We start from the raw sequence: 23,634 nt of genomic DNA, 5'->3' as shown, positions 1-23,634 counted from the left end.
GGCGCTCTCTGTGCCGGCGGTCCGAGGTTCTCAGGAGACGGGCGACAAGCCATGTCGGGCTCTGTCACCTCCCTGAGCTAAGAATCAGGGAGTGGCGGGACAAGTCCCATTAGGGACAACTTTTGTACGCTCCCCTATCACCCATCGGTAGCTATGTAGGTGAGCCCTGTTTTCCTCTGGGTAACGGCATCAGCAATATTCTGTCAGATAGGTATCAGCACGTGGCGCTTCGTCTCCTCAGAACTACCCTCAGGGGGAGCAGCTCCTCTCCTCTCTGGCGTGCCTTCACTCGCTGTTCGACCCGCTCCTCCTGACCGGCCGCCGGCGGCCCGGAGCTGCCGTAAACTCAGAAGGTCCCCTGGGGCCTGTGTTGTGCCTTGCAACCCACCGCCGCTAATATCCTGGGGCCGTACTCAGTATGGTAGTAACTGGTGAGGCTATGTCGACGCCACCCACTACTGATGGCTCGGGGTCGTGTCCAGTTCGGTTGGAAGGTATTTCGGCCGATAGACAGGCTCTCCTTCTAACCAGCTATATTTTTTTCATCGGCCATTGCTCCTCTCACATGAGCTAGATGTTTTTGCAAGACTCCATGATACCACGGCCACACCCCCAGCTATCATCAACAGTCATTCCCTCCGCTACCCCCGGCACTCAGACCCTGCACGGCACCTCGGCACATAACGGGAGCCAACGTCCCAGCGTGCCCGGCGGAGATGCGGTGCGATCCTCGGCGTTAAAAGTGATACGCGCCGTCCGCCCCTCGCGGGTGGCCTGCACGGTCTCTGCACGTTCAGGCCGGTCCAGCACCGCTTTATCGCCCGGGTCTCTCTGATCAGTCACACGGTGTAAACCGGCCGTCTGACCTCTGTACTATGGCCCGTCACGCACGCAGGCTCTCCGGCCGTATCAAATGTCCCGTATGCGTGAGCGGCGCGCGACTGACCGGCGCCGTGGCTCGGCAGCTAACCGGCCGGCTCTCACTAATGTGAGCGTCAAACTATGCGTCGGTCGGCTGCTGATTGCCACTGAGTCGACTCATGAATAGTCAGTGGCAGGGGCGGATCCAAGGGGGGGTCACATGGGTCATGGCCCCCCCCCCTTGAGGCCCGGGGGCCCAAAGACCTGCCAGGGGCACCACCGGCCTATCAGGGGTATCACAGTCCTGACAGGGGCACCACAGGACCGCCAGGGGCACCACAGGCCTAGCAGGGACACCACGGGCCTGGTGCCCCTGGGCCCTGACAGGACTGTAACGCCCCTGACAAGCCTGAAGTGTCCCCGGCAGGCACGTGGTGCCCCTGACAGGCCTGAGGCGCCCCTGCAAGGCCGGTGGTGCCCCTGGCAGGCCTGTGGTGTCCATGGCAGGCCTGTGGTGCCCTTGCTAGGCCTCTGGTGCCCCTGACAGGCTTGTGCCCCTGGAAGGACTGTGGTGCCCCTGGGCCCTGACAAGCCTGAAGTGCCCCTGACAGGCCAGTGGTGCCCTTGCTAGGCCTGTGGTGCCCCTGGCAGGCCTCTGGTGCCCCTGACAGGCTTGCGGTGCCCTTGGAAGGACTGTGGTGTCCCTGGGCCCTGACAAGCCTGAGGTGCCCCTGACAGGCCCGTGGTGCCCTTGTTAGGCCTGTGGTGCCCCTGGCAGGCCTCTGGTGCCCTTGCTAGGCCGCTGGTGCCCCTGGCAGACCTCTGGTGCCCTTGCTAGGCCGCTGGTACCCCTACGCCCGGAGAGGACTGGTGCCCCTGAAAAGTCTGAAGTGCCCCTCGGCAGGCCCGTGGTGCCCCTGACAGGCCCAAGGTGCCCCTGCGAGGCCGTTGGTGCCCCTAGCAGACCTCTGGTGCCCCTGGCAGGTCTGTGGTGCCCCTGGCAGGTCTGTGGCGCCCCTGGCAGACCTGTGTTGACTGGTGCCCCTGCTAGGTCGCTGGTGCCCCTCACAGACCTGTGGTGCCCCTGGGCCTTGATAAGCCTGAGATGCCTGGCTATGACAGGCTCGTGGTGCCCCTGATAGACCAGTGGTGCCCTTGCTAGGCCTGCAGTGCCCCTGGCAGGCCTCTGGTGCCCCTGCTACCCCTGCGCCCGGAGAGGACTATGGTGCCCCTGAAAAGCCTGAAGTGCCTCTCGACAGGCCCGTGGTGCCCCTGGGCCTAATTGACAGGCCCAAGTTATCCCTGCGGGGTCGGTGGTGCTCCTGGCAGACCTCTGGTGCCCTGGCAGGTCTGTGGTGCCCCTGACAGGCCTGTGTTGACTGGTACCCCTGCTAGGCCGCTGGTGCCCCTCACAGGCCTGCGGTGCCCCTGGAAGGACTGTGGTGCCCCTGCCCCTAGGGGTGCTCATGGGCCCAACAGGCCCGTTGTGCCCCAGACAGGCCTGTCGTGTATACTTGCTAGACCTGCGGTGCCCCTGCTTCCTGGCAGGCCTGTGGTGCCCCTGGCGGGCCTGTGGCGCCCCTACAAGACCGTAGGTGCCCCTGGCAGGTTTGTGGTGTCCCTGGAAGGACTTTGGTGCCCCTGACAAGCCTGAAGTGTCAAGGACAGACCCTTTAGACGCCAGGGTCAAGTTCGCCGGACTGACAACGATTTGCTTACCTGATAACGTTCCTGGTAAGTACTCATTACTCAGCGTCCACAACATATATACACATAGCACATTCATATATACTTGCTTACAATTGGTAAATGTGGTTGTGGCTAAGAGTTAAGATACTGAAAAAAAGAAAAAAAAGAAAATGGGGGCACCACCAAAATGAAGTGGACGAAATCCGTTGAGTTTTTAATTTTGGGTATAGGTAGGGGCACCACTTCGATTCATGACCCTCCCCTTGGAGTTTTCCTGGATCCGCCCCTGGTCAGTGGCGCCCACGCCTGGTGATCTGCGCCGACACGCGAGCGGTGGCCGAAAGGGTCGCTAAATATACTCTGGCGAAAGGGGAGTCTGCGACACTGCAGAGCGGAGGTAGTTTTGGATGGATAAGCGGGGGACTTCGCTGCGTCCAAGCCGTCGTTACGAGTCCGAATCTCTGTTATCTTCTTCGTCTGCGTGTCACCGCAGAGGACGTTGGCGATCCGGAGACGTTACTGCTGGCGGCGGTAACGACCTCCGTAACGGCTGTAACGCCTCCGCGGACTGTCGGGGGTCCCCTCGGGTCGTCTCACCCGCGTGGGTCGTGAGGTGCTAATGATAAGGGACATGGCAACAGGTCGTTGAGCCCTTCACATCGGCGACTAACCGACGAAATGAGCCGTTTTTGGAGGCGCCAGCCGGTGGTGAATTTCAAACGTCATGCCTCGTGGGCTGTGTGACATCTGTGAAACATGTTAGCTACATTGTTTTTCTTTATTAATTGATTTCATATGGGTAAGTGGTTTTCTTTCTCTTTCTTTGCCAGTTCATTGATTGTTTAACGTTTGGGACCAGCGCCACCTCTGTTTGCTGTTACCTCGAGCGGCTGTCAGTATGCATACCGCGCTGGAGTGTGTTCGGCAGCGATCCCGTTCATCCACCGCGTTCCCGACCCTGTGCAGCGTCACCGGCGCGATTCCGTGAGGCGCCTGTGACCGGCCGGTGTAGGTGGACCAGCGGCGTCACGACCCGTCACACGGCGCCGTGGCGTTCCGTCGTCACGCTCGTGACGTGAGGTATCGGTCGCCGCTGACCGCTGGTATCGGTCGCCGCTGACCGCCTGTGTCGGTCGCCGCTGACCGCTGGTCGCGGGCGGTGTTACGCCGCTCAACTCGTGTCATGTTGTCGGGCTGTGATACACCACCACGCCACACGGATCTCACTATTTTCCCAGTAGTTATTCGGCTGTTACCGTCTCGCCGCGGATCGTAAATCGTCCGTGTAAGGAGTTTGTTGACGATGCTTATTCATCGTTGTTGTAGATTCGCTGAGGATATCTGACGGACATCTGGTTTATCGTCCGCAGTATATTCCCGACAGTTTGTGTGCGGCTGTTTGGCAACGTCCTAACAAGCCGCGTATTGTGCGCCTCGGAGCCCTCCATCACATTCCTTTGCGGCCCGAGTCGCCGTCCGGGCGCCGCCGACGCACTCGACTCCGTTCAACAAAAGTGTTTGTGACGTTACCGTCGGGCGCGTGACACTGGCAGCCGATGCGCGCGGTGCGGTCACCGCGCTGCCTTCACCCGGCGCCGGCAGCCACGCCCGCAGACGTGACCTGCCTTCTGAACGAAGCGGCCGGCGCGGCGGGGCACCTCTGGACTCGGGCGCCGCCCCCGCCCCCGCTGGAGCTGTGCTGTGTGGGCGGCCGCACTTCAGGAGCGGGTGAGCGACCAAAGAGAAGCTTGGGGCGTACGCAGCTCAGGGCTGCTAGATACCAGCGCTAGGTCCTATGCTTTTCCTGACGCTATACAGACGTCAGACTGTCGCGGTGCAGCCATCTTTGTCGATGGCGTGACCTGACCTGAAGGGTGAGATGCGCTCCCCTCACGATCACAGGAAGCGCCTGAAGACACCGGCACAATGCGGATAGAAGCACACACATAGTTCTGCCACTGTGGAGACAGATACACCTATTCCTGCCATTGTCGAGACAGACAGACCCGATTCCTGCCATTGTGGTCGGTGGGTGAGGGCGACCCTGTCTGCCCCGAGCCCGACGGGTGCATCCTGTGGCCGTCTGCTCAGTCATGCCAAGCGTATTGGATCTGGGGCGGCGCCGGCTGCGGCGGAAATTGACCGCCGGCGCCGGTCAGAGAGAGAATGCAGCTCGGCCGGTCGTGCGCCGCCTGATTTCCCGGCTGTCTGTCTCGGTGTTGTGAATTACAGGCCTCCGTAATGCAACATACAGCACCGTGAACGCATGCAGAGTGCAGTATTGCTCGCGTGCGCACTGCAATGCGTTACAATTGCCCAACCGACAAATTCTCGCTTTTGTTTGGCTGAGATTATGCAGTACAGGGTTGTTTTTTTTTTCGCTGGATTTTCACGTTTGTTTTCCGCCGATGAGACGCTGTCCTATGCCGTCAAGCGGCGCACATCGGAGTCACTCGAGCCCAGCGTAAGAGCCGTGTTCAGACGGCGTGGAACCGGCGTTTAGCGCGACACGCCGGTCAGACGGCAGGCGTGACGGAGCCGGGGAATTACGCCGTCACTCGACGGAAGCTGGACGGGTTGTTGTGAGGAGTGAACGCCGCAGTCGGAATGGGGCTTGTGCTGTGTGGAGAGTGCTGGCTTCCGGACCAGCATGCGCCTTGTGATTTAGTCTAGCAGAGGAAGTGAGTTTATTGACAAAAAAAAATACGACTTTTCAGGCTTTGAAATATATGACCGCTGATCAGTGCGCTGATCAGGGGCCCACGGTATGATTGCTGCGATCATTGATCAGCACTCAGATCAGTGATCAGTGACAATCACGTATGATCTGAGTGAAGAGAATATGTTTAGTTCACACTACTGATTACAGCTACATTATCGTAACCAACATTATTTGTCCGTAGTAATGTTGTCAAGCGCCCTACTAACCCGCGCTTTTTTCTCTGTCCGACAGTCGTGCGCCTCTTACATCCACGTGTCGGCGGCGCCGCCCGCCCGGCCGCCACCGCGCCGCTCCGCCCTAGAGGACATCGACGATCACGCGGCGCTGATCGGCCTACAGGCTCTGACGCTAAACCTTGCCTCGGCCAACCGGCTGTCCGAGGAGCCGGAGCCCCGCAAGAAGTGTCTGAAGCCTCTCAGCATCTCCACGGCGCGCAAGACGCCCGAGAAACACGTCTCGATTAGGTGAGAACTGAGAGCGCTAGAGAGGTGATGTGGGTCTTGGAGGTGACGAGGTCATGTCAGCGCTGTCGCCGCACACTAATGTTTGTTCGAGACAGCTCGGACTCGGCCGCGCCCATGGGTATTGTTCTCTGACGCTGCGGCGGACGTGAGTTGGCCAGGTGACTGGTGCCGTCCACTGGGGAGGGGTCACGGTGGGGAAGGGAACTCTGGGAAATCGGCCGGACACTGCGGCAGGAAACGGGCCGACTTGGTCACGGGCACGATCTGCGATTGTCGAGTCAGCCGAGTCAGCGGTGGTGGTACGGCCGGTCCCGTTACCGTGCAGGGAGAGCCGCCTCACTCTCAGACCTAGTCAGTCGGTGGGTCGGTCACTGGTGGTTAAACTTTCACTCGCCTCACTGGGTCGCCGGTGGTGGTGATTGAATTAGTGAAGCGTTTGTTTAGCACGCTTCTATTCATGACGTGGTCCGGTCTAGTGATGTCAATTACGGAAAATTGTGATACCGATACCAAACCAAATACCAACAATACCCATGGAAAAATACCGAAACCGAACCGACTTGTAAATATGAGGGATATACCAAGTTTTTACCAAATTCTCAGCCTCTTTTACATTAGTGAGGTGAGGATTCATAATACCAACAAAATACCAAATTCATTCGCCTTGAAATGCCAAATACCAAGTTGGTATCGGTTTGGTATTGGTATACCAAAAAGTTGGTATCCGATTGACATCTCTAGTCCGGTCATTCTCCCCGTCATCAGCGCGGTTTTCTAATATCTCGTCACCTCACCTATTGACTAGTTGACGCTGAGGTGCCTGTCGTGCCCCCACCACTGTGACCTGACTCGCCCTGTCATCTCAACCCCGTCACTCTGCACCACCATACCGTGACCTGACCTGACCCTCCGTGTCGCCGTTTCAGCCCTCAGTCGGCCACGCCCCGGAGCGCAGTCTCGTCGTCCCCCCGCAGCCGTCCGTCGCCGTCCCGCAGCGAGTCGTCGGGCTTCCATAGCCTGCCCAGCCCGGACGGGCTCAGCTCGTGTTCGGAGGGCTCCTCCGGCTGGTGCGGCCAGCGCGGCCGCCTCTTCACCAACCACAGCAACATGGAGGTCAAGCCCAGGTCAGTTGAGTTAACAGACACATGGAGGTCAAGCCCAGATCAGTCACGGTCACGGGAGGTCACAGAGACATGGAGGCCAAACCCAGGTCAGTTGAGTTAACAGACACATGGATGGAAAGCCTAGGTCAGTTGAGGGGTCACGGGAGGTTACAGAAACATGGAGGTCAAGCCCACGTCAGTTTAGGGGTCATGGGAAGTCACAGAAACATGGCGGTAGAACCAGTCAGTCGGTCACGGTCAGTACAGTTCACAGTACTATAGAGGTCAAACTCAGGTCAGTTTAGGGATCACGTGAGGTCAAAGCAGTATGGAGGTCGAGTGCAGGTCATTCGCGGCCACCGAGCGTGACAGATACATATAGATAGAGGTTACCCCATGGGCTGTCACAGCTCCCTTCAACCGGAATATCACGTTTAACTCAGTCGCGGTCACTGGTAGTATTTTCTTAACTGCTAGACTCGCTAGCGCTGTGTGTGGGACCGTCGGCTGCAGGGAGGGTCCCACCTCACGGTGCGATGATGCGGTACGATAAGCCAGTAGGCCGCGGCAGACGTCCAATCCGCTCCCACGGGTACCGGATGTATTACTTCTCACGCCAGGAGCGCATCGTGGGGACACGGGCCGTGAGATTTCACCCTTTGTTACGGGTGGTGGGCTCGCTGCTAGTGGTCGCCGTGGTGATGTGTGGTGTCTTCCGAACGGCTGCACCGCGTCGACCGAACTGCAGTGATCGGCCCATCCCTTGGCGCAAATCCCACCGGTCGGAACGCGGACTGACATCTGCTGGTGCCATACCTCGGCCAGTAAGCAGTAACTCCACCTGTAAGCAGCAATAACTCGTTCGGTGAGCACTGAGCAGTGTATCTCTGATCAGCAGTAACTCGGCCGGTGAGCACTGAGTGGTTATCTCTGATCAGCAGTAACTCGGCCGGTGTGAGCACTGGGCAGTAACTCGGTCCGACTCCGCTGGGGTTTGACCGATGGATTCTCCGTGAGTTACCCGGTGGACGTTTACTACCGGTCCGGCGTGTGTGCAGCCGGGCGGCGGCCGTAGCGCTGCAGAATACCAATCCCTGGGCGTGTGTGTGTGACCCGGGGTCGGCGGACCGGGCGGAGACCGACGCTCCACGGTGGCTGATCGGTGCCCGGCCACCCGCTGACACCGCTAAATGTACCGGCACGCGTCCCACGCCCACTGGACTTCCATTGTCGATCAATCAGGAAGCGCAGCGGCCGGGCGATCACCTCACGTACCGAGCTGCGGCTGTCCCGCTGCTCCTGGGATCGGCCGAGCTGTCTGACCAATACTGTCTCTCATTGTCCATCTTTCCAATAGGAAAGTTAGTCGTATCCGGGCAGCTGTGTTGACTGCAGGGCTCCTGTTATGTGCGTGCCCTCCTGTGGAGAACCAGTGGGTGCTGTGCGTGACTCCCGTCTGGCACCGCTGGGTGACTGAGGACTCCCGTGGAGGCACTGGGTAGTCACTAATGGAGCCCACCAGTTTAGGGCAGCCCCCAATACTGCCCGCTGTTTGGTATTCAGGTGAGCGGCTGCCGGTGTGGCGAGCGAGAGAACGGAAGGCCTGTATCAGCGGTCACTACGATGTGGCCAACTAAATCGTGGTGTTGTAATGTTCGTGAATTGGTCCATTTAGCCATTTGTGTTCGCGGTGAACATTGGGTAGATGATGTTCCTGGATCAGTTTCTGTCGAATTTTACGAGTAATTACTTCTAATTACGGTCAAGCGATTGCAATCGGCACGTCAGCGTTTACTACAATCGGCACGTCAGCGTTACGATGTAGATGAGTCGCTATATTATCACACACTAAAAACCGACCGCCTGTTTCCTAACGCAACATTTATCAATTCAGATGTCTTTAGATGGATGTCATGACAGGCCCAAATTGCCCTTATGGCGCCATCCGCCGCTCTTTATGCATTCACAATCAGAGCTGAACTATGTCCGTAGAGTGCGGCCGTCATCCACAAATGTGTGTCTCGGGGATTGGGGCGACTCACTGGTTCCTCCTGTGACCGCTACAGCACGCCTATCCTGTCTATCACGCCGCTGTGGCAGGTCCGCCTGCCCCATGTCCCAACCCCGTCCCGGGCTTATCTGCGATCAATCTCCAGTGGGATTGGAGACGATGATCGCCTGAGACCGATCACTCTCGTCGCTAATCCCATCTCACGTTGCTATATCCATTGGTGATTTTCTCTCTCTCTCTCTCTCTCTCTCTCTCTCTCTCTCTCTCTCTCTCTCTCTCTCTCTCTCTCTCTCTCTCTCTCTCTCTCTCTCTCTCTCTCTCTCTCTCTCTCTCTCTCTCTCTCTCTCTCTCTCTCTCTCTCAGCTCTCAGCTCTCAGCTCTCAGCTCTCAGCTCTCAGCTCTCAGCTCTCAGCTCTCAGCTCTCAGCTCTCAGCTCTCAGCTCTCAGCTCTCAGCTCTCAGCTCTCAGCTCTCAGCTCTCAGCTCTCAGCTCTCAGCTCTCAGCTCTCAGCTCTCAGCTCTCAGCTCTCAGCTCTCAGCTCTCAGCTCTCAGCTCTCAGCTCTCAGCTCTCAGCTCAACAAAGCCCTGAGACTCCTACCCAGTCCCGTTCAGACCGCAGTCTCTTGCGGTTAAGCTGCGCCACTCCTACCGTCGAGTACCGTCCAGTGATGAGATCTCCCGGCCTCACCGGTGGCCGTATCACCCCAGCGATCGGGCTTACAGCACGTCCCGCGGCGCTAACCACCCGTAGACAGTGTGGGAGCGGCCCTGGAGTATCGGCACTATGGTACTGGATGGGGTTGTGAGGAGCGGGGTTGGGTGGGGATGAAATGGAACTGGAGGCGTGAGGTCTGTTGAGAGGTGGGTGATTTCTAAAATAACGAATGTGGGTGGTTTTGATTCAGCAGGAGGGTAAAACTAACGGTCCAGCGCGAATTTGGAGGTCAGGGTGTACTTGATATTGACCTTGATGCGGCGGACCTGGTCGCCGTATCTCTGCGTCTTCCATTAGCCAATCTCGGCTAATTGCTGAGCTGGGGTCGTTGCCGGCTGCACTCGGCATTTCAATAAATCTCGCCGAGGTCTCAGCACGGTCAGTGGCGGAAGGAGATCTAACCGGATGAGGTCGTGTTGCTTCCCACTGCGCACTTCAGGTGTGCTATCGCAGTGTGCGCCGCGATTCGCTATTTTTAATCAGCCTTTTCTGCTGTTATTAGCCGAGCAAGCATCCTGTAATCTCCAAAAGTTATGTGGAGTCTGCTGTCAGGGTGAAGACGTTGATCCATTTTCGATCGAGTTCGGCTACCGATGTGGTGAAAGCCACGCTCCGCTCAGGCTAGATGACTAACATGCCGGGAGTTGTGTGTTGGTGCATATTTGCCTAACGGGTTGATGCAGTGTGTATGTTGAAAGTTCAAACAGAACAGGCAATGGAACGGGTGAATGGTCTACTCCGGCCCAGCATAGGCGGTGGAGGATGAGCTGCGTTACTGTTACCAGTGAACGCACTCATGTGAGCGACGTTTTGTTTCGATCGGCTCGCAGAGAATGTCGCGCACATTCCGACAAACAGGATGATATGGGACGGGCTCAACTATAGGAAAGGCATGAAGCTGATGCGATTGACTGACACAGCAATCTAAACTTCATTGTGTCTGGACAAAGATCGCGGTACCTGAATTCCCTTCCGGAGCGCCCGGCATTGGCTGAACGTCACTGGTGAGAACGGCAGGGATGGCCGTGACATGTCTCCCATCCCATCCATTATTGTGTCAGACGGCGCGAATCTCGTTTCCGCCCCATGCCGGCTGAGCCCGCCACCGGCAGTCGAGTTGACAGATGACAGCCGACAAGTGTAAGATGACAGTTGAAAGACGGCAGTCGCCTGGGCAGATGAAAGGCGCCTTAGATCTGCAGGCATATGACAGTTTCCGGAGGGGGCAAAGGGCAGCCATCTGTTAGATGACAGATGACAGCCTCCGGGGAGAGATGACACTGACAGCCGTTGAGATGGAATTCCCTCGGCCGTAGGCGCGTGAAATCAAACCAAACACGTCCGGCCGAGGCGCGGCCCGATCGGCCCGGGCCTCTCCTCCGGTATGTTTTATACAGTCGCGGGCCGTGCGCTTCTTCTGCGCCTCATACTGTTCGGATCTGTGATTGGATGGCGTCAGTGAGGCGAAACAGGTGGTGCCGCACCCTATTTTGATGGTGTCTCCTGATTTGGGCTTTCCGGTGTGACTGCTAATTAATCGCCTGCGTTTAGTGTGTGTTCTGGCCAACGATAGTGTAGAGTTTCACCTCTGACTGACATGCTATTGTATTTAGTGACACTGCTTCTATTTTTCAGTCTTGTGATTGTCCATGATTTACTCTAATTGTTTTAACGTTTACAGTAACTATCGACCTTTGCCAATTATTACATCACTGACAATTAACTAATGCTCTTCACCGTAAGTTTCTGTCGTATATCTGACTGCATTCGTCTTGTTCGTTTCCAGTGACAGCCTGGAATCGGTCAACACTCGCTCGTCGGGCCAGTCGCGTCAGAACAACCGGCCGCGCCAGGGAACGCCGCAGTCGCGCCAGGGTACGCCGCAGTCGCGCCGCGGTACGCCGCAGTCGCGTCACGGCACGCCGCAGCCGCGCCACGGGACGCCGCACGCGCGTCACTCTGTGCAGCACTTGCGCCACGGCACGCCGCAGAGGGACAGTCTGAAGGGCTTCGAGGAGTACGCCACCATCTTCGACGTGCAGCAGGGACTGAAGAAGGGTCAGCTGGTTGAGGTGAGAACGGTGACCTCGGCAATTTGGCCTGAGGCAGATGGAGGGGATGCACCCTCTACGCTGTTGTGTAATCTAACGACTGTATCCGAATGATTGCTAGACCGAGCTGAATAATCTTGAGCTGAAAGAAAGCATTTAATGTTTTTCATTGATGGTGGTTCTCGGCTGACCTTGTTTTTGTGATCGATAAAACAGCTGGATTACCGGGGGCGCTAATTGGTGCCAGTGTCTGTCAATCACCTTATGGCTGGCCTCTGACGGGCCAGGGGCGGGCCGCTGATGATGGGGCGATAGATGGGACGGCTGGCGAGTGACCCAGAGCTGAAGGGGGAGGTACTGGGTGGAGGGATAGGTTACCTGGAGACTACGAATGACTTGGAAATGTGGGGAAGGGGGTCTTGGATGGGAGATGTGTTGCTCAATGCTGCACAAATGCGGCCAATGTCATTGGACGTGTTCCCCTATTGCTAGTGTGGCTACCGGGCACCCATTGTGACTAGCCGTGCCCATCGGATATCGTAGTCACTGAGTCAACTCTGTTAAGTTTGTCCTTTGTCAGAGCCTGGTCACCATTGTCACTGATGTGGCCTGTTGTGTGACACTATGACCTGTGCTGACTCGTACGTAAAATGTCAAACGAAGGAGGATATATGCAGACGTGCTTATAAACCGGTGGCATTGTGCTACCTCTCCTACCCTATACCTGCATTGCAGTCCCCATTCCAGCGTTGTATGTAGCCCTCGTCTCATCCGTAGCTGTGTTGTGCGTTCAGGGGTGTAATTTACCGTGAAAGTATGTGCGACACGGACCTTTGTTGAACACGACTTGTCAGCTTTATCGGATGCCCAGCCGTTTATGGTCTGTGGTTTAGTTGTGTAAGTCGCACTTTGTCAAGTTTTACTCGCGGGAGTTATCAGAAGAGCGAACTGCACTGGGGAAATCTTTGCAGAAGTTGCAGAAGCGAGGACCGGTATCTGATGTCCACTGCAGAAGTTGGAAAACATGTCAAAATGAATTTCACAGTCGGGCACTGATATTTAAAGAGTTACAAGGTATACTCATATGACATTGGTCCTTTCAGTATAAGATTGTAAGATCGTGTAATATTTAATGCTAACTTCTACGTGTTCCTTTAATTCCTCGAAATGTTAGGTCCCCATCCTTTGCATACCTACCTATGTTGTACCAGTATGTTATGTGCGTTACATGGCTCTGATACGGGCCCGGCTCCTTTTGTGGCGAGGGAGACGTGAGTGCGGCGTAATCTGACGCGATCCGTTCCTTGTCTGACGCTTGTCGCTGCGACATACCGAGCTTGACATGAACCGTACCACGTTCTGTGTAGGAGGACATGGTGTAATTGACTTATCATGTTCCTTCGGCTCAAACGTAAAAACCCGACTTAATGCTTGCGCTCAGCGTTGCAATAATTGTACTCGTCACTTTGGTTCCCTAAATGGCGTTGCTGACTTCGGCGAATCAACACCATATTCGGTGGTTGCTTATCATTGACTCATAATTAGGTTCTTAGCCACTGAATATGGACGACTTACGTCTCATAAGACCGATGTTGCTGAGTGGCAAATAGGTGTCCCGGGTTTCATAGGCTCGCCTGATATGTCCCTAGATTTCGTTAGATATCCGCAGATTCTGACTTTTCTCCGTGTTTTGTTTCAGGGTGTGTTGCGGATCAACCCAAAGAGCTACAAAGACGCCTATATCAGCGCGCCGGTAAATCTCGGTATATTTCCATTGGTATTTTCCCTCCGTTCGGCTCTGTCTATTTCCACACACTAATCCACTAACCCCACTACTGCTGTGGACGCCAACGCACGGTAGTTATGGCCGCTAAACCTAGCTGGGATGGTAGAACTCATCAATAACCAATGCACCTTACCACTAATCTAGCTAGGAAATGAAGCGTGGAGCGTTAGACACGTATATTGTCTACAAATGTCCTGCGATTTGTTTTACGAATCACCTGGACCTGTGAATTGTGCAGCCTTGAGTTCGTTGAGCTCACTTCCTGTTTACTTGTTGGTGTTTGAGCGATAGTTTTGTGTGCTGCGGACGCCAAAGCCGCTTGGTTATCTAATATCTACGCATACAGGGCTGTTGGTAAATGCGTGATTAGGGCTCTGTAAATAGCACGGTATGCGTCAACTCACGGCTCACACCGCTAACGCTAACCAACCGATAACGCTCGCACGCTTCCTGCTGCACGGACTAAGCAAGTGATGATGCGTTTCGTGTTGTAAAAGCCATTCGATTTGCTAAATATGCAGCTGAAACTCTGTTGATAACATAGATAAGTATCAATCTACCAGTTGGGTTTCATGAACAACAAAGTAAAAAATAATGTGCTCAGTGCATATCCGTTCCACAGTTTGGCTTGCTCAGGATCCCCGCGCCTCTGACCTCCCGCTGCTGACCTGTGTATGACCCCGTGACCTGACCTCTGTGTGTCCCTCAGGACGGTCTGACGGACATCTACGTTGGCGGAGTCCGTGATCGCAACCGGGGCCTGCACGGCGATGTGGTGGCCGTACAGCTGCGGCCGCCGAATGAGTGGAGGGTAAGTACTGAGTACCGCAGACTTACAGTCACAGGAACACAGCCTCACAGTCACAGACTAACAGTAACAGTTACAAAGTCACGGTGATGGAGTGGCCGTTCAACTGCGGCCACCGAGTGAGTGGAGGGTGGGTACTGAGTATTGAGAGTCACAGTCTCACAAGATCACAGCACCACAGTCACAGACTCAAACGCAGTCATGGGTTCCCAGGATCAGCCACGGCAATGGGGTTGTCGTTTAACTGTGGTCGCCGAACGAGTGGACTGGAAGGTGAGTTAATTCTCACAGCTCTCATATTACCACAGTCGCTCAGAATCTCTTAGCAGTCATCATTGGCACAGCATGGTGTCAACAAAGCCGCACTTGCCACGGCACCACTGGATAAGGCTGGGTATATCTACAACCTGCGGCAAAATGAATGATTACGCGTCTATCAATATGCATTGGATTACGCAATAAACATGCTGCATACATATACCTACAGAACACATAGATACCGGGACCGAGCTAAGGTTGACGCTCTTAAGGCTATGTCGCCACGCCCCACATCTCTGTTTGTCGTCTGACGAGTTCCTGTTTGATGTCGAGTGTTTGACTGTGTCTCTGATTACCGGCTAGTTTGCATCGCACTTTGTATTCGGCTCATATTGAAGAACGTCAACAAGTACCAGCCAAAGATTCAGCATAATGTGTTGATTTTGTTTTCATAACGAGTAAACTGTCCTGGCACTCGACCCACCCACCTGCAAAATGGCCACTGCAGTCGGCGCGCCCTAAAGCCCCGTTAAACCAAACTTGCTCACCCTCCTCCGTTAACTATTCGTCTTTCTGCGACGCCGACAGGTATCTGAGAACGCGCTCGTCACTCATCTCGTCACGAATGGCACTATCTCCGATCTGGAGACGCTGTACGGATCCGACGAGATCCTGCAGAAGTACGCCCCCAAGCTGGACGAAATTCTGCCCGAGCGCTTTCCGCGTCCCCTGAGACTCGGCTCAGCACACATACCTGGTTCTGATAATGATTTGAAGGAGGAAGCACCCGCCGAGAGCGACCCCGCGCCGCAGAAAGCCGTGCCTGACGGGCCGGTTGGTGGCGATAGCGGGGAAGTCGAGTCCGATGATATCGTGGTCGAGTCGGTGACGATCGAGCCGCCGACGGAAGGGAAAGCAGAGGAGGTAAAGGAAGAGAAGGAGGCGCCTCCAGTGGAATCAGCGGGCCAGGCGGGCTCCACGGAGTCGGCCAGTGTCTCAGGGGACGCGGAGACAGTGGAGGATCAGACGGGTCCAGCGGAGGGGCAGACGGATCCGGCCGAGCAGGCGGCTGAGGACGGGTCGCAGAAGCCCCGGCGGGGCACGCGCGCCGGCCGCGGCCGCCGACGCCGACAGCAGGAGTCGGTGGCGGCGCGGCTTGCCGCCCTCAGCCTGACCTCGGCACCAGACGGGACGAGTGACGAGCGCAGAGACACGCAGGGCGCACAGGACGCGGCCAGTGCCAAACGTAGCGGTAGCAGTGAGACTAACCCGGGCCCCTCGGCGGCGGCGGTGGAGGGAGCTCAGTCAGCCCCCGCCTCGGCCGCCGCAGAGGGCGCCCGCGATGTTGTACATACGGAGCGAGTGGAAAGTGTGAACGAATGCACGGGCGATGCGGATGAATATGTGGATGATTGTGCTGAGTACGGAGCGGGGAGTTCAGAGCCATCCTCGGCAAAGAAGCGCAGCCGTCGTCCGCTGAAGAAGAAGGCGCAGCACTCGGCTGCGGCTGGAGAGACAGCGGGTGCTGGCACTCCCGGCACTCCTGGTACTCCGAAGACACCGGGAACTCATCACCATCACCATCTCCACAATATACATCATCATCACCAACACCACCATCAGCACCAGCATGGTGCTACGCCCAACCGGCACCAGAAGAACGACAAACAGAAGGAGAAGCCCAAGGACGGCAGTGCACTGGGTGTAACGGTGGAGCGGGCGCTGGCACACCCCGAGTGGGGCCGCTTCGTACAGCGAACGGCTAAGGTGGGCTGATTAGTGGGAAGGGGAAGGTTCATGTTATCTATGGTGTATCAAATTTATAGTCTTAGTCGAAAGTCGCACTGTAAATCATTCCGCCTTCGTTTGAACTCTGGAAGCAGCATTGCCATTGCCTGTTGTGGTGATAGCCTCCGCTGACTCTCGGTGCCTCCTGCGTCAGGTGGTGCACATTGTGGAGCCGAAGCACCCGCGGCGCGCGGTAGGCGAGCTGCGCCAGTTCCCGGACGGCAATCGACACCAGGCCATGTTCGCGCCGCGCGACCACCGCGTGCCGCGACTGAAGGTAGCCGCCGCCGACTGTCCGGCCGACTTTTTCCAGCAGCCGCAGCTGTATACGCGCACACTGTTTATGGCTGAGATCACCGAGTGGACCGAGCCCGGCTTCGCCAGGGGGTGAGTGGGGGGACACGGTGAGGGAGCGTCGATGGAACGGGGATGTTTTATATTGGAACGGGTCGGGAGGAAAGTAGGGGTCCGATGTGATTGAAGGGATGGGGCATGATGAATTTCAGGAGCGAGTGTAAACATTGTCATTTTGGAGAAGAAATGTGTCACTTGTAAGCGTGCCTTCAACTGACCCTTGCGTAATTGCTCATTCATCGTCCTGGGGAGCTTATCTAATTCGGGCCTAATGTGTACCGAGTTCGTCATTGAGCTTGCCGTCAATATACCCTGTGTACCATACGTCCTGAGTATCGCCGTTGAACCCTCCCCTCCCTCTTCCCAGCCGTCTGTCTCAGCTGCTCGGCGACACGGGCAGTGTTGATGTGGAGATGGAGGCCATCCTGCTGGAGCACGGGGTCGACACACGCGAGTTTGGGCCGCAGGACCTGCCGGGCCTACCCACCGTGCCCTGGAGTATACCGGCCGACGAGATTGAGCGACGACGCGACTTCAGGTCAGTCGGCCGGCCGGCGGGCGGGACCGAGAGATTGGTGGTATTGAAACATTTAGTAACCAGTCACTGCTGAATAAACCGTGAATCTTTAGTTTTTTTTAACTTTGTGATTAGAATATTCATTGGTTGATTTGATTTACAGTGACGATACTGGGCTCAAAGTTCATAGCAGTTTGGCTCGACAAAGGTTGGGTCTGTGATTGTGTGTACAAGCTATCAGCTATGCAACCGTTAGCTTTATTCACCGGGCGTGAGAAAACATACCATATATGCGTTACTTATTTTCACCCATGCTATTTCCCTTGCTTCAACTTGTTCGGCCTTGCCTTCGCTCCGTGTGTTGACGGTCCATCCTGTCCTTTGTTTTAGCAGCCTTCTCTGTCCTGGTGTACCTATTACCGGCCCTTGTGTTGACTGCTCGCTGCCTGTCCTATGCTGACGCCTTCTCCCACTCACCCCCACAGGAAGGAGTGTGCCTTCACCATTAACCCTCTCACGCCCTCTCCCTGTTCACGCCCACAGGAAGGAATGCGTCTTCAACATCGACCCTCTGACGCCCTCTCTCCATCCCCACAGGAAGGAGTGCGTCTTCACGATCGACCCTCTGACGCCCTCTATTCACCCACCCCACAGGAAGGAGTGTGTCTTCACCATAGACCCTCTGACGGCTCGGGATCTGGATGACGCCGTGTCGTGCCGTCGACTCGAGTCGGGTGACTATGAGGTGGGCGTCCACATTGCCGACGTCAGCTACTTCCTGAAGCAGGGCGTCCCGGCGGACCTGACGGCCGCGCAGCGCTGCAACTCCGTCTACCTGGTGCACAAGGTGGGTGAGGAGTAGTAAAGTTATCTTGAGTGAGGGCGGCGTGGCGTGATGGTTGTTTTGGGAATGCCAGCCGTTATCGAACGGGTCCGGTTGACCCACGAGTGTTTTTTAAGTGATTCAGATAGCTTTGGACCAATAGTTTTTAGGCACCTTGGACCTGTCATTTTCTGTTGTATCGTTATTGTTAAATGTATTATCATTTCGTCTGGAACTAGAATGGGATATGTTGCTCGCAACTTTACCCTCCTTCGTGTTTTATTAGACGATGCCTTGGCTATTTAGTACGTGAGGACTTCTACTCCCGGAACATTTTTTTCTGACTTCATCTTCCCCCAGGTGATCCCGATGCTGCCCCGGCTGCTCTGTGAGGACCTCTGACTCCCCTCCCCCTGTGTGCCCAGGTGATCCCGATGCTACCCCGGCTGCTCTGCGATGACCTCTGACTCTCCTCTGACCCACTCGCTCTCTCCAGGTGATCCCGATGCTGCCTCGGTTGCTCTGTGAGGACCTCTGACCCTCCCCTCTGACCCCTTCTGCTCAGGTGATTCCGATGCTCCCTCGGCTGCTCTGTGAGGATCTGTGACTCTCTCTCTCCCTCGCTCTGACTCCACCCATCTCTCCAGGTGATCCCGATGCTGCCCCGGCTGCTCTGTGAGGACCTCTGACTCTCTCTCTTCTGGCCTCTCTCCAGGTGATCCCGATGCTGCCCCGGCTGCTCTGTGAGGACCTCTGACTCCCATCCCCCTGTGTGCCCAGGTGATTCCGATGCTGCCTCGGTTGCTTTGTGATGACCTCTGACTCTCTCTTCTGGCCTCTCTCCAGGTGATCCCGATGCTGCCCCGGCTGCTCTGTGAGGACCTCTGACTCTCCCCTGTGATCCCCTCTGCTCAGGTGATCCCGATGCTCCCCCGGCTGCTCTGTGAGGACCTCTGCTCTTTGAACCCGGCCGAGGACCGACTGGCGTTCTCCGTGGTCTGGAAGCTCGATGCCGAGGGTCGCATCTTTGACGAGTGGTTCGGACGTACCGTCATCCGCTCTTGCACCAAACTGGCCTACGAGCACGCACAGGTGAGTTTATTGACACAGAGGGGCTTTGTTGGGTAGGGGGGACTGCGGGGACTGTATGTAAGCTTGGGTTATTTGAAGAAGCTACACCTGTTTAAAGTGCCTTGGAATATGAACTGACGGATTACAGTATGAATTATGCACTAAGAATGAACTCTAGGGCAATATGATTCATTTTGAAATTGTCGGTTGTTGAGCTCACTATCGCTATATACGGATGTTGTCACTGTGTTGTGTTAGCATGTCCATTCGCAGCTGTCTCACTCGAGTGTGTCTGTCTGTTTTCAGCGCATTATCGAGAACCCTGACAGTGAGCCGGGAGAGGATGACCTGCCGCCGATCGACGGCGGCTGGAGCCGGAAGGATATCGCCGAGCGGGTCCTGGTGCTCCACAAAATGGCGCAGTGAGTACTGACTGAGGGTAGCGGAACGCACGATCACTGCCGGGAGGGACTGGAGGACAGGATGCGTTGGCGCAGTGCGATTACCAGGGTAACTGGGATGCAGTTAATAGTTGGTCAGTGAAGGCTTCCCATTAGCGTTTGTGTGATGAATTGTAGAAGCATTTCCATTGTCCATCAACCTAGTATGCTAGAATAATGAAGGAGTGCCTATGGTCAGAAAGCGACGACAGACGAAACACAGTCCATCACAGCTGCAGATAGGTGATGCTAGTCAAACTGTTGGTCACGACTGACATCCCGCCCCGTCTGCGTCAGGTGTATGCGCCAGCGGCGGACCGACGACGGCGCGCTGCGTCTGGACCAGCCCAAGCTGTGCTTCCAGCTGGACGGGCCCAAGGGGGCGCCGACCGGGTTCTACACGTACAACCAGCAGGACAGCAACCGGTGAGCGACCGCCGCGGCTGGCGAGAGTTGGGCGGTGGTAAACATACGCGGCTGAGGATTTGATGTAACTGTAGGCGACAGTGCGAGATGTGTGGCATTTCGATCACTCGCTGCTCTTTGTTGGCTATGAGATGCGGGATTCAAATTTTGCTCTTGTCGGGAGGAATTACAAAACTCTGAGAAAATTATTCGAAAGACAATGGGATGTGAGTTAAGTTTAGGTAGTTGGAAAATAGTATTTGCGGTATTCCTGTAGGTCTCGTTTTTTACTGTCAATGGCAAATATAGTAACCCGCGATGAGCTAAGTACCAACGAACCGACCATATTTAACGTCCTAACCCGCCCTTGTCCGTCGGCAGTCTGATCGAGGAGTTCATGTTACTCGCGAACATGGCCGTGGCGGCGCGCATCCTGCGCTCCTACCCGCAGCTGTCCGTGCTGCGCCGTCACACGCCGCCACAGGAGGGGCCGCTGGCGGACGCCGCAAGACTGCTGAAAGGCGTCGGACTCGAGGTGAGAACGGGGAACGGGGAGAAGATTGAGAGAGTGGGATAAAATAAACAGGATTGAAGTATGTTGTGAAAGATGTGAAAGACTGTAATGCTACTTTGTAGTTAGTCGACTCATGATGGTCATAACTAACGGCATTGAAAGTCGTTGATTTGTGCATGATGCAGATGAAAACTAAACCCAGTTGTCCCTACGGCATCCACCATCACTTAGTGCACGTATCCTGATGGATCCACAATTACATTTTCAACCGTCTGTCCCCTCCATTCACACCCTTCTCGCTCTCCGAACCCTTTATACTGACTATCCCATCCACCCCGCAGATTGACGTGGAGACGAGCGGCACGGTGCACGACTCGCTACAGGCGATGGCCGCCGCCTGGCAGGCCGAGCTGCCGCCCCAGGAGGCCATCGCGCGCATGGCTGTGGTCGTCAACCTGCTCAGTCGGCCCATGAACGTGAGTCGCGAGTCGCCGCATGGAAGGGGTGAGAGTGGTGGGAGGAGATGCTTTTGATGATATTCTGGGGGGGGGGGGTCAGTGAGGATCGAATGCTGCAGTAAATCTAGCGTTTTTATCGTGTATTTTTATGGTTATTTGCCGCGGGCGTATTATGTATGATTATTTGTTGGCATACCAATTGGTCTATTTCAGTTACGCAGTTTGTAACTTTCTTTTTATGGGACCAATCGTGCATTCTGGTAGTAAGACGCTGTTTCTCCGCGTTCCTGGGGTTTCCACTTCCTCGTGCTTACTAGAGAACAAAGGATGTTCTAGTCTCCTAAGCCGCTCTCACTCTCTGACTCTCCCCTCCATCTCCAGCCGGCCGAGTATTTCTGCTCTGGCGTTCTGACGGAGGCGGCCCAGTACCGGCACTACGCTCTCAGCGTGCCGCTGTACACCCACTTCACGTCTCCGATCCGCCGCTACCCGGACGTACTGGTCCACCGACTGCTGGCGGCCGCCCTGCAGTACGAGCCGCTGGAGCAGCTGCCGCCCATTATCGTGCAGAGGTGGGTATTGCTATCACAGGGAAAGGGTTTCAGTGGAGAAGGGAGACTGCTGGCTGCCAGTTTCATGACAGATGTTATTGTGAAGTGCGTTGTATCTTTTGTAAGATGTTGTGCTAAATGCGCTAGAGAAGACGAATTCTGAGGGCTAAGTAGAATTAAATGCTTGTTTCTAGTTAAGTTATCAAACTTTTTATTTTATTCAAATCAGGTATCTTCTCGTTTACATTTGAAACACAGGGCAAACACACAGGGAAACAACTTGTCTTCACTGCACTTTTTATTCGAAGTTTGTAGTATTTTACAATCCGTTTGTTCATACCGCTCTCTCATTAACTCACTCGCCGGCACCTCCACAGACTGTGCGTGCGCTGTAACGAGAAGAAGCTGTCTGCGCGGCTGTGCTCGGAGGCGTGCTCGCTGCTCTTCCTGGCTCACATGGTGGACCTGTGCGGCCCGATCCGGCAGCCCGCTATCGTGATGGGCGTGCTCGATAAGAGCTTCGATGTGTTCATACCGGAGATGGCCATCTCGCGCCGGGTGTATATCGATGTGAGCTGTTGGGGCACGGCGATTGCTGTGGATGACGTGTGAGCTTTTGCTCAGGGAATGGGATATTTGATAGCGGTTTATTGGCGTGTTATTAAAAGATCGGTTAAACTGCCAAAAGTGTGTGCCACACTTGGGACGGTATGTTTCGTGGTGCCTTTGTCTAGCTGCGTATACTAAACTCACGGCAGGATATTAGAGGAGCCTCTTCGCTCCTAGTCCTAGTGGTCCGGCCCCTCTTCTGAGCGGGTCGGACTGTGATTTGAGTGGGCTCTTGTTCTTAAGCTATTTCGCCTCACTTGCTGTCATTCAAACGACTGCATCGATCGGTCTGACTCGCCCGGCTGTCCGATCTGACCTCCCCCTCCGCTCTCCGTCCCGCAGAAGCTGGAGGTGGAGTCGGTTGAGTTCACCAAGCAGACGGGTGTGCCGCGTCTGAAGCTCACCTGGCGGGCCACGGACACCGAGCCGGCCGTCGACCAGATCATCGAGCTCTTCACCCCCGTCACCGTGTCTCTCGAGGCCACCGACATGCCGCTCAAGTTCAGCACGGTGGCTCTGCGGCCGGGCGCGGCGGTGGAGGGCGAGGGCGCCGCTCTCCGGCCCGTGGAGCACCGCTGTGTGCCCACGGCAGAGCTGGATGAGGTGTGATGACGGCCACAGCGGTAGAGGGCTGTGGGGAGGGGAGAGAGGTGGTGATTCAATGATGAGGTCGGTATAGGAGGTGAAGGGTAGACCCGTAGATCAAATGGTCAAGTCGAGATCTCTGATTTTGAACCCATGGACCACCCAGTTTTCAGACCGGTACCACCCAGTGTTTGAGCCGGACGATCACTAGAATTAAGAGCCAGAAGGGCGCCGGTCTTCGGGCAGGTGGATCCCTGCTGCCTGATTCCCGAATTGGAAGCAGGGTGAGGGGTGGTGGTGTGGTGCCGTGAGCCACTAGTAGGAAAGGCGGTAGCTAATGGGAGGTGCCAGAGCAGTGTGGCCGGGAGCTGGATGAAGTTTGGTGTCGGGAGTGAGGGGTGCGCTTTTGGGAGAGCTCGACGGATTGGGCAGCCAAAGTCAGAGGTGTGTGATTCGGCGGGGACTGGCTGAGCCTGTGGGGATTGAGGGAGGTGAGGGATGATCGCTAACAGGTTGTGCTGGTTGAGCCGATGTGCCGAGCGCCCGTATGTGTGTCTGTGTGTGCGCGCGAGAAGCGATGAGTGTTCTAGGTGCTAGTCGAACTTTGTGATGGCTCCGGATCAATTGAACTGAAAGAATCGCCGGTGCCAACAGGCCATAAAACCGTGACTGGTCGGTGTTTTGGTACTCGACCAGTGAGTCGTTGCGGTGTTTTACACTTAACGCATGCCCTTGTTGTGCTTTTTGTTTCAACTAACCATCTTCATCAACTGTTTTGATTTACCGCGATCGTCAGTGATTTTGTATTCGGAAGTAGAACATCTTTTGTATTGGTGATGGCCGACCTCCTAGCCCGTTTTTAGCTACACAATATCACAGTCGTCATGTGCAAATTGGGAAGGTACTGTTATCACATCAGCTGACATAATAAATTGGCGCACAAAGCCTTCGTATTCCGTCTTTTCTTGCCACACCGTCATCGGAAGTCGGCGTTGAAAAAAAGGAAGCTGCAATTGTAATGTGACAATGTCTGACGGCAGTTGTTGAAATC

At 55.7% G+C, this 23,634-nt stretch overlaps 1 protein-coding gene across 1 annotated transcript; it reads left to right on the top strand.

Annotated features, from left to right (window-relative positions):
* The first annotated feature begins 5,504 nt into the window (after positions 1-5,504).
* LOC122370911 (DIS3-like exonuclease 2) lies at positions 5,505-23,536 on the top strand. The gene is made up of 17 exons (XM_043346863.1): positions 5,505-5,736; positions 6,663-6,860; positions 11,352-11,637; positions 13,316-13,369; positions 14,112-14,213; positions 15,057-16,235; positions 16,411-16,643; positions 16,978-17,148; positions 17,782-17,974; positions 18,866-19,042; positions 19,328-19,443; positions 19,759-19,887; positions 20,248-20,401; positions 20,722-20,856; positions 21,220-21,410; positions 21,767-21,959; positions 22,341-23,536. Exons 2-17 carry the CDS (start codon positions 6,844-6,846, stop codon positions 22,605-22,607), a joined length of 3,597 nt encoding a protein of 1,198 aa, XP_043202798.1. The 5' UTR covers positions 5,505-5,736; positions 6,663-6,843; the 3' UTR covers positions 22,608-23,536.
* Positions 23,537-23,634: the final 98 nt, after the last annotated feature.

The sequence above is a fragment of the Amphibalanus amphitrite genome, unplaced genomic scaffold, assembly GCF_019059575.1.
Source record: "Amphibalanus amphitrite isolate SeventyFive unplaced genomic scaffold, NRLGWU_Aamphi_draft 001184F_arrow, whole genome shotgun sequence".
Classification (NCBI taxonomy): Eukaryota; Metazoa; Arthropoda; class Thecostraca; order Balanomorpha; family Balanidae; genus Amphibalanus; species Amphibalanus amphitrite.
This window is presented reverse-complemented; position numbering and strand designations above follow the sequence as displayed.

Excerpts from the sequence above, each read along its gene's own strand:
- LOC122370911 (XM_043346863.1), top strand. Across the intron at positions 16,236-16,410 it reads TCGTACAGCGAACGGCTAAG|GTGGTGCACATTGTGGAGCC; the intron begins GTGGGCTGATTA and ends CTCCTGCGTCAG. Across the intron at positions 21,411-21,766 it reads CCGCCCATTATCGTGCAGAG|ACTGTGCGTGCGCTGTAACG; the intron begins GTGGGTATTGCT and ends GCACCTCCACAG.